This window comes from Apus apus, chromosome Z (assembly GCF_020740795.1).
Source record: "Apus apus isolate bApuApu2 chromosome Z, bApuApu2.pri.cur, whole genome shotgun sequence".
In the NCBI taxonomy this organism is placed as follows: domain Eukaryota; kingdom Metazoa; phylum Chordata; class Aves; order Apodiformes; family Apodidae; genus Apus; species Apus apus.
This window is the reverse complement of record NC_067312.1, coordinates 5,875,942-5,886,108: the sequence shown is the minus strand read 5'-3', so window position 1 is coordinate 5,886,108 and position 10,167 is coordinate 5,875,942. Positions and strand designations below refer to the sequence as shown.

Sequence of the window (10,167 nt, the reverse complement as noted above, 5' to 3'; positions counted from 1 at the left end):
TGCTGCCTTCTGCTGAGGCTTCAGAAAACAAGCAAACAATACTCCCAAAGTGAGGTGACAGGGCTCCTGATAAAACCACCAGGAAGAATTCAGTGATCAGCCTGAAACATCCAGGTCCCTCACACTGTTGAACAGTGGCAGAATCATAGAATGGTTTGCCTTGGCCAGGACGTTAATGGTCATTTAAACCAAACCACCTAGATCAGGTTGCTCAGAGTCCCATCTAACCTGGCCTTGAACGCTTCCAGGGATGGGGCTTCCACAGCTTCTCTGGGCAGCCTACTCCATTGTCTCACACTAAAGAATTTCTTCCTAATGTCTAACCTACATCTCCCCTCTTCCAGTTTTAATCTGTTTTCCCTTGCCCTCTTGCTACAAGCCCTTGTACACAAACAGTCCTTCCCCAGCTTTTCTGCAGGCCCCCTTCAGATAGCGGAACACCGCTATGAGGTCTCCCTGGAGCCTTCTCCTCTCCAGGCTGAACAGCCCCAACTCTCTCAGCCACTTGCACTCCAGGCCTTCTTCAGAGCTGTCAGCAACACGGAGCAAGAGCCACTGCCTCTAAAATAACCCAGCGTGTCCCCATCCCTGGAAAAAAGATGGGGCAGACAATCCATAAGCCCCACAGAAACAGCATGTACCTTCCAGGGCACCAGAGGGTTTTCTGAAATGAGGGATCTGTCTGCGGGGTAGAGAATCACAGCCTGAGCAGGCAGGGCGAAATCAGGCTGAGCTGCTGGAAACCCGCGCAGGAGTCCGAGCCTCGACGCCCCCGGACACAGCGTCCTGCGGGCCGCTCCCCTCCCGCACCCAAGCGCGGCACCAGCCATCTTGCCACCACCCTCGCGGAAGCCGCCATCTTGCGGTGCCGTACAACAGGCGGCAGCCATGCTGGTCCGAGCGCAGCGGGCGCAACCATCTTGGGGCCGCCCGCTCCGTGACGCGGCCGGCGGCCATCTTGGTAGAGGGCCATTACCAGCGCGAGTCGGTGGCCTCCCCGCTCCTTACCCCTTAACTAAGATGGCGGGGCCCGCGCATGCGCGGAGGCCGGCGCTGGGCCGGCGGGCGGCTCGGGCAGCGCTGCGGCGGCCGGCGGGGTCTGCCAGCAGCCATGGGGGAGACCGAGAAGCTTTATTACGTTTATAGCTGCGACCTGGACATCAACGTGCAGCTGAAGATGTGAGTGAGTGAGGGGGGGTGGGAGGGGCGGGGTTTGTAGCGTCCCCCTGGCTCCTCTTTGGGCGGCCGGGACTGTGCGGGAAAGCGGCCCGGTCCCCGCCGTCACGGGGGAGAGAGGCTGGGCCGCTGGCCGGAGATGCGCTGGCTTCCCCGCGGGAGCCCGGGATGCCCGGCGGTGCTGGCTGTTGTGTCCAGCTGAGCAGCGCCGGGGGGTTCTTGGCTGATGCCGGCGCCTGTTTCCCGCGGGGGCGGCGCGGCCCCGTCCCTGTCGGCGTCTCCCAGCCCGAGCCCTGCCGGCAGGGGACGGGCGAGGGGCCGGGGCTGGAAGCTGGGCTCCCGAGGCGTTACAGCTTCTCGTGGCCTCAGGTTCCCGCAGCGCAGGGCGGTGCTGTGAGGCAGGGGCTGTCAGCGCAGCGCTAAACGTCTGTGATAAGCTTGCTGTCACGGCTTCCCCCCCTCAGCGTTAGGGGAAGGGAACGAGCTGGCGACGCGCTTTCCTACTACTTCTTGGCGTGTTCTTTTGAAAGCAAGTTGCTGTTAGTCGGGTTCTTGGTTGTAGGCAGGTCCAGGTGCTGGAAAATGTAAGTATGTTCTTAACGAGATGTGTGCAAGCTTCCTTCTGGAGTTTGTCTTAGTCACCCAGTGCTGCATTTGCTGGTTCATTTTTTCCATTTTTAAGTTTGGGATAGTTCAGCATCACAACAATGGGATGTATAGGAGGGACATAGCTGGCTCTAAAATGCAGTGTGCCCAGCGTTGATACATTACGGTATATTGCACAGTTTTTTTTTTGAAAAGTAACTTAGGGAAGCTTATTTGAGGGCTGTTTAACTCCTGAATGGAAGATAGTATCTCAAGTCAAATGTATGTGTCCTCTTTGCTAATTCATAGCCTAACAAAAATGTAACTAGGATTTCTTTGTGCATCTGAGTTCGTGCATCTGAGTGTATGTCAGCCTGGAATGTGCTCTGCTAGTTCTTGCAAGAAACTTCTTAATCTGCTCTGAAGTGTTTTGCTAGTGTTGATGGATTTGTTTGTTTGTTTGCTGAAAGATTGATCTTGCATTTTTTGCCATCACTATCATGTTTTCTTGTTGTTTTCACATGTGAACCTACAGTCAGATATTTTAATATGCATGATTTTAATTGTGTTATAGCTGATGCCTGAGAAGTTCCATCAATTTACCCTAACACTAGCATTCTGCAAATTGTTGCAGGGCTTTAATAAAGTTTGATTTGAACAGTCAAAGGTGACTTTTAAATAATATGTCATCTCATTGTTGCCCTGCTTAGAGTACCTCATTTGATGCTGTCTTAAGAATCTAGAGGTTGTACTGGAAGAAGTTGTCTCCATTGAAAAGACAAACAAGTAATTCGTACCTTTCCTGTGCTTACCCCCTCACCCCTGATTCAGTATAGCAATATATTTCGTATTTGTTCATTACTTCACATCCTGAGTTCCTCTCCAGTGTTTGGATTTCACTTCCTGCTGGTAATGTAAAGAGGGGTAACCTCAGTACTGGGTAATTGAAATATAAGCTGTGGAAATAAAATAGGATTGTTACTGTGCATAAAATAAATGTTGGTTTGTTTATTTTTTCTCTTCCCCCCTCTTTTTATTTTTTTAATTTTCTTTCTTTCATTTTTCCTTCCCCACATAGAGGAAGTCTGGAAGGGAAAAGAGAACAGAAGAGTTACAAAGCTCTCTTAGAAGATCCAATGCTGAAGTTCTCAGGACTGTATCAGGAAACTTGCTCTGACTTGTATGTAACTTGTCAAGTGTTTGCAGAAGGGAAGCCTCTTGCTCTTCCAGTTAGAACTTCCTACAAAGCTTTTAGCACTAGGTGGAAGTAAGTAACTCCCTTTTATCTCATGTTCCTCTTCGTTACCTGAGCATCAAATTATATGAAGAAAATCTATTTTATTTTTTTGTATCTGTCAAAAAGGTTTGTTTTCTATTGGCTTTGTTAAATAACTTTTACTTCTTCAAGTCTCTGTATGGTTGTTAAATGTTGCCCTGAAAGTACAAAACAAACCTTTCTGTGTAATGGGTAAGTAATAAAATTGTTACTTGTGTGTTTGGGCATTGTTCACTGCTTAAATAACTTCTGGGGTCTGGGCTAGCACGCTTCGTACTGCTGACTGGACAGGGTGATCTCTGGTACTTAGTCATGAAGCTAGAGTAGTTTTGGTCTGATCTCTAGGTTTTTAATCATGCTCAAGACAAGTATTTGAATGGTTAAACCCCACAGCAAAGTAGTCCATCTGCCATTAGAAATTCATATTCTAAGAATCATCTTGGTTGTATAAACTATTACAGAGTAACTTAAATTCTGAAGCTTTATGGCTAATAACAAGTGTTCTCTGCAGCTGGAACGAGTGGCTGAAGCTGCCTGTGAAGTATCCAGACTTGCCTCGCAATGCGCAGGTGGCTCTGACCATCTGGGATGTGTATGGACCTGGGAAAGCAGTTCCTGTGGGAGGAACAACTGTCTCACTCTTTGGGAAATATGGGTATACTGTTTTTTTTTTTTTGTGTGTGTAGTACAGGTTTGAAGCTCACTTGTGAGTAGTAAGGTAGCAGCGGTTATAAGAGATTTTTTAATTTATCTTTTTGAAACCAGGGTTAACTATTCAGTTTTTGAAAAGTCAGATGCATAGATGTTTTACTGTATTTTCTTCCTGAGTGTGACTTCATACATGCTACTATGGTGTAAAATAAACAAACAAACAAAAAAAGCCTTGCCTGGTATAACACAGAAATTTAACTTTTTTATTAGATCTGTAAGGTTGGACTTTAAGGTAGTAAATGCTGAAAACAATTCATGTATATGAAATTTTATTTCCAGCATGTGGGGCCTAAGGATAGAAAACAACACAAGAACTTTGAAATTCTGTGTTTACTTGTAAATACAAACCCTTGTAGTTTCATTCTAGTCAGTATTTCTCATTTTTAATGCTTGACTTAAAGTGTTTCTTCAAACTGTGTTTACCTGAAGTTGTTAGAATTAAGTGGTCACCTCTTACTGGCGGAAGAAGTGCTCTTAATTTCTTGGGGCATCTTTTATAGATGGATCAGCACAAATATACAAGGGAAGCAGGGTCTTGCAGAAAAAACATGTAGTCAGTTAACCTGTGAAGTTTGTTCAATGCAGTTTCAATTAACAATTTAATTTCAAGTATAGATGGAGAAAATGGTGTACTGAGGCTTGTGGATTTTTTTGTTTGGTGGGGTTTTTTTGTGTGTTGTTTGGGTGTTTTTTTTTTTGTTTGTTTGTTTGTTTTTTTTCTGACAGCTGAGGAGGCTATTTTTTATCAGTTGACCTTCAAATGAAACTTAAGTAGTTTTTTGGTTAATTTTTTTTTCAGTCAGACTCAAAGTCAGTAATAAAATTTGCAAGGCAAGAGGAATGCTTTTTGCTTCATTATAAATAAAACTATGAAGGTCAAGCTCTGTCCTCAGTTTGCGTTTGTACCATCCCATTTGCTTTGGGAATTACCCAGTTTTCTTCCACTCGCCAAGTAAGTTATCTTAGAATTAAGCATTTTCTTCTAAACTCCATGTGCCAATAAAAATGAAGGCTGTAGAGGGCACAGGGAACAAGACGTTATAGCAGCTCAGTTAGATTATGCATTGTTGCAGCAGTGAATGTTAGGTTTGGCAAAGGAAGATACTTCATTTTTGTGCAGCTGCTGCTATACTTTGATTCTGGACAGTTGTATTATACTGAATTTACTGAAGTGATTCTGCATTTTCCCCTGCAGTATGTTTCGTCAAGGAATGCATGATCTGAAAGTCTGGCCCAATGTAGAAGCTGATGGCTCGGAGCCCACCAAAACTCCTGGGAGAACCAGCAGCACAGTCTCAGAAGATCAAATGAGCCGCTTGGCAAAGGTGATGGAAATGCAAGTAGCCTTTAAGATGTTTGTGTGAAAACCTGGCACTTTGACTGGAGTAAGATGAGGACAGAATTTAGTGACAACAGCATGCATCTCATGTTGTTTTACCATGTGAAAGAGATCTCCATTTGGTTGTTTAGATACTTCACAAGAGATACACAAGTGAGTAAATGAGATCATACTCAATTGCTATGAAGTATTTTTAAAAGGGGACATATAAATACCTTTCAATATACATAGCATTCTGTTGCAACAACTTAGCATCCTGTTTCTTTGTAATGATTGCAAGTTTGAACATGCTTAGATTTTTGAAGCCAGAATTCCACCAGGTTCAGTAAGAGCAGCTCCTAGCAACAACTTGTGAGGACAGCCTGGTTTCTATCAGTAGCCATCCTTTCGGTTTCAGGCTGTCTTGTGTGGTGTTCACATGCATATGACAGACCTCTACATTAGAAACTTTTGTGTAGAACTGCAGAAATTAGCCAGAGTTCATTCATTTAAGCTCATGAATGTGTGTATATTAGTATTTTCTTCTCCCAGCTTCATGGCAGAGTGTATTTTTGCCATCAGAATTACTTATGGAAATTATGAATAATGTCAGCTCTTGAACTTCTGGACTAGCTGATCTCATTCTTCAGGTACCCTTGTCCCCAGGTTTCTTAAGTGGTTCAGCTCTAGTTTTCATCCTCTGTGCAAGTCCCAGGGAAAGATAGGTCCAGTGCCATAAATATGTTGCTTTCCTCATCTCGAGATTTATCACAACAATAAACTAACTTGCATTTAGAGTCTCTTTTTTATTAGGCTAATTCACCTTGGATTGAAAATGGAAAACTTATTAAAACTTTCTGCCAGTGACAGTGGCCCATTTTTTGATCACAGTAGAATCAAACCCCTCTAGCCTGAGGAAGCTCTGTACAGAAATGCTGAGTACTAAGGCTTCTTATAGTTCATCGAGTGGTTGCATGGTGTAGGTGGTGGGCCTTTGAGAAAGGGTTTCAGAATGTAGGCCTTCGCTTTTGTTTTAGGTCTGTTATGCAAATGTGATCATCCTCTGCCACTGTTTTTTTTCTTCTTCACTCCCTTACACTCTCTAGCTCAAGGAAATGCAAATAATGTGGACTATTTCAGTCTTAAAATACCTGTGTCCGTTCTAACCTGTTCTTCTGACATATGGGAGTGAGTTTCTGAGGAAGAGGAGGAAATTTTCCTTTCACATCTCCATTGTTTAGTTAATGGCCAATAAAAAGCTAATAATGTCATTAACACCATTCTTTTCTTTTGAAAGCTGTTTTGGGAGATGCTAATTTCTGAAAGATGAATGTGTTTTCAGTGATACTTTGTTGTGTTAATTTTATAAAAACATTTTACCATCAGATGATAGTGAAGTGAATAGTGTTTCTGGGTAGTAAGTATGTCTGTGGGAGCTTTCATTTGCCCAGCTGTTTACACAGCAGATGAGGTTCTTGTGATAGATCATTCCTAAATAACCATTGTTTGAGCACAATTGGCTTCAGTTTTTCTATGCCTTACTCATCAGTTGCTGAATGCCTCCTGATGCTACTGCACATGAAGGTATATTTACATATAGGTAAGAGCAGTAGGACTAGTTGAAGACAAAATGAGTTTGTGTGGGCTTAATTATTCTTGGTTTGTTTTTTCCTGTTCATTGAACAGACATAATTTGTAAGTGTCCTGCTGTTGATTGATATCTGATACCAGCCACCAACTTAAGAGTCCTCCTGATAATAAGGAACTTTTCTGAAAAGCTTGCGGAAGAGCCATGTCTGTGCATTTTCTTGGCATGCTTCTGAGTTTGTATGTGTGGTATTTATTAGTGTAGGGAATTTCCATAAAATCAGTGACTGGCTGCTGGATGAGTTGCATCCTTTCACATTAAATAACTGATTCCATGGCAAGTCTCTCATTTCATGTTGAGGCGTCATTTGATTGTGCTCTTACAAAACATGTGAGTGTTGCCTATAAAATTGCTGTCGATGAAGAAGCCATGGGTTTGCATCCTGGGGGTGATTGTGAATGCAGATTTTTTTCCTGTACTAACAAACGTTAATGGGGAGATTGTGGAATACCTTAGCATGCTCAAATATTGGTGACCTTAAAGTATTTCTCCCATGAGTGGTGTGTTAATTTATTCTAATAAACCAAAAAGTATTTCAAAGGTCTTTTGATCCGTTTATTACCATCATAGAATCCTAGGGGTTGGAAGGGACCTCGAAAGATCATCTAGTCCAACCCCCCTGCGAGAGCAGGATCACTCAGAGCACATCACACAGGAACATGTCCAGGCGGGTTTTGAATGTCTCCAACCAAGGAGACTCCACAGCCTCTCTGGGCAGCCTGTTCAGTGCTCTGTCACTCTCACAGTAAAGGAGTTTTTTCTCAGGTTTACATGGAACCTCCTATGCTCCAGTTTGCACTCGTTGCCCCTTGTTCTATCACTAGTCTCACACATGCTAGCCAAAGGAAAGCAGGTAACAATGGGGATAGTATGTAAAGGGAAGCCTCTTAGTAGCAGATGGTGCATGCTTCTTTACCTGAAGTGAATGTACTAGCTGCTCACTTACTTTAAGCTTTAAATATTAATCCAGGAGAATGGTTCTTCATGTGTATTTGCCTACAGATATTCTGGTTCTTGTATTCAGGCCTAACCAGTTGCTGTATTATAATTTTTTTTCCTTTCTAGAAGGCTTGCAGGTTTAAGAGAGTAGTAATTTTCCTCTAAAATACACAGAATTTATTCTCTAGTGCAGTGAACAAGAAAACTAAAATTTGTGGCTAAGGTATCTAAAGTTTTTTTTGCTAAGGCTTTGGTAAGTGCTATCCTAAATCTGTATTATTGCTGGATGCTGAAAATTTTGATGTGTTGGTTAAGATAGTGGAAAGAAGGGGGCTACCTTGAATTAAAAAAAAAAAAAATTAGATAAAAAGTAGTGCCTAATTTGAGAACTGGCTAAAATGGTAGACATGTAAGGGTAAAGAGTTTCTACATTGCTGAGAGGGAGAAGACCTTTTCTGTCAACATCTTGGTTTCTAACTGGTCTGCATGTTGCTGGTTCTCTACCTTTGGAATAAATGATAAAGTCACATATGAGGCAGAGGCCAAGTCTTTTGTTACCTGAGTAGTACAGTCCTGGCACATTCTGTCTCTCTAATACTGCTGAGATAGAATTTGATGAACTGGCTGCAGAATACAACATAAAATAGCATAAGATATATTGTGCACTGGTTTACAATCCTGCTGATAAGTTGAGAAAAACTGAAGACTGGGTTTCTGTGCTTTGGTTATGTCCAGCATCCTGAAATGTTACTAAGGATTATACTTTGTCCATCTGCCCTTCTTTTTCCTTTTTTGCTGTTAAGATTCTGAAGTTTTTGAAGGTAATCCGAAGATTAGCAGTCCCTGAGTCTACAGTCTACTGGAGACAAATGAAAAAAAACCCTTAACATAGAATGATTAGAGTTAATGAATTCTTAAAAGTTGCAGTGGTCTTCCAAAGTTTGCATCAAAATTTTGTTACTTCTGTCAAGCTGTACTAGGGTCTAGAGCTTGAAGAAATGTCAAGTCAATCAGCTACTTCAAGCAAACCATCTCATCATTATTATGGGGTTATGGTTTGTGTGTTTCATGGAACGAGTTTACAGCAAAAGGCCTTGGATGGTCATGGCTAATTTAATCTAGTGCTTCTTGAGGTGGCTGGTTCCTAGCAGATCTGGAAATAATTAAAAAACAAAACAAGATTGTTCTATGAACTTAATAGCTTTTTGTCTACTTTTTACATTGTTACTGGTTTTAATTAGTCCTTTACTCTAGTAGAGCCAATAACTATAGTTAAAGATTAACATTAAGTGGACAATTTTAAACCTCATCTCTAGTAGATGCAGGAGGAACCAAAAATCAGAAAAAACTTAATTAGCATATTTGTGAAATGAGCAAGCACTGGCATTCAGATCCAGATGTCATGCTTACTTTAGTAAGTAATCTGCCTTAAATTCAGATCTTGAGAGAGCGCAGACACCATAGTGTGGACTGTAGTGTATTCAAACTCTTTCTGACATGAACTGTTTCTGACACAAATACATTAATTGTTATTTTTTTTTGCCTGCTGAGGCGTAGGAACCGGTATCCAAAGTGTTGTTAGACCATAAAAACGGAATTAAACTCTGAGCAGGTGAATAAGATAAAAATAACCCGAGTGATTGTGGCATAAACAGCAAAAAAGTGGAAAGTGAACAAGCAAGATGGTCTGTTGGAGTTCTTGCTCAAAGCAGGAAGGTTGGAACCTGGTGATCCTGAAGGTGCTTTCCAACTTTAACCATTATATAATATGAAGTGACAGCTGATCAAGGTGTTAAAATGCAAGGATAACTGGTCACTGACTGATCTTTGATCAGTTTCACTGATCCAAGAGCACCGGCAGGGAGGCTGCAGAACACTGGCATTTTGTTTCATTAGTGGTTTTAATGGCTGTTTACAGGCTTTTGGGGAATAGACAATTATTTGCCCATTATGTCAGCAGTGCTTGTAAAAAGCTATTGGATTCTGCATGATTTCTGAAACTTGGCATCTTGTGAGTTTGTCATGTCAGGATCAGTACCTGGCTATGAAGCTGATGCTCTCTCCAGCGTATATGATGATGAGGTTTGTGTTTACCCCCAGCCATCCCTTGTTGTGCACTTATACTTGTCCCTGACTGCTAAGACATGGGGGTTTAGTGAGAATAATGAAGCAGCGCTAGTGATGCAAATGCTTTAGCTTTTATTTTTCTTCACAGTGCTTTTTTTTTATCTAATACCTCTGTAGTGTTGAGCTCTGAAAATCTAGTGCAGGCATCTGACAAACCTAAACTTTGCAACCTCCACAACTCCCAGCATGTAGTAAGTCTTAAGTATTCTGCATCTTTTTTAGTAGTGACCTCATGTACAGTTCCACATGGAAGAAGCAGGCTGTTGTGTGTCCTGTATTCTCCTACATACAACATGTTCTGTTTGTACACTAAGTACTCTGTGTGTGTTCCCTGAGCCTGTCAGCTGGGCAAGAAATGGCAGTTAGTGTGTTTGTATGGCTTGTTCA

At 42.2% G+C, this 10,167-nt stretch overlaps 1 protein-coding gene across 4 annotated transcripts in view; it reads left to right on the top strand.

Moving 5' to 3' along the window:
- Window positions 1-1,054: 1,054 nt before the first annotated feature.
- The window catches only part of PIK3C3 (phosphatidylinositol 3-kinase catalytic subunit type 3), a 73,399-nt gene continuing 64,286 nt past the window's right edge, over window positions 1,055-10,167 (top strand). For 3 of the 4 annotated variants that reach the window (XM_051642148.1, XM_051642147.1, XM_051642149.1), the window contains exons 1-4: window positions 1,055-1,179; window positions 2,840-3,028; window positions 3,549-3,692; window positions 4,944-5,073. In XM_051642148.1, the coding sequence (XP_051498108.1) occupies window positions 1,112-1,179; window positions 2,840-3,028; window positions 3,549-3,692; window positions 4,944-5,073 (531 nt within the window). In that variant the 5' untranslated portion in view covers window positions 1,055-1,111. Of the gene's footprint in view, window positions 1,180-2,253; window positions 2,548-2,839; window positions 3,029-3,548; window positions 3,693-4,943; window positions 5,074-10,167 lie in introns of those variants that run through there. The other variant, XM_051642150.1, reaches the window with a different exon arrangement.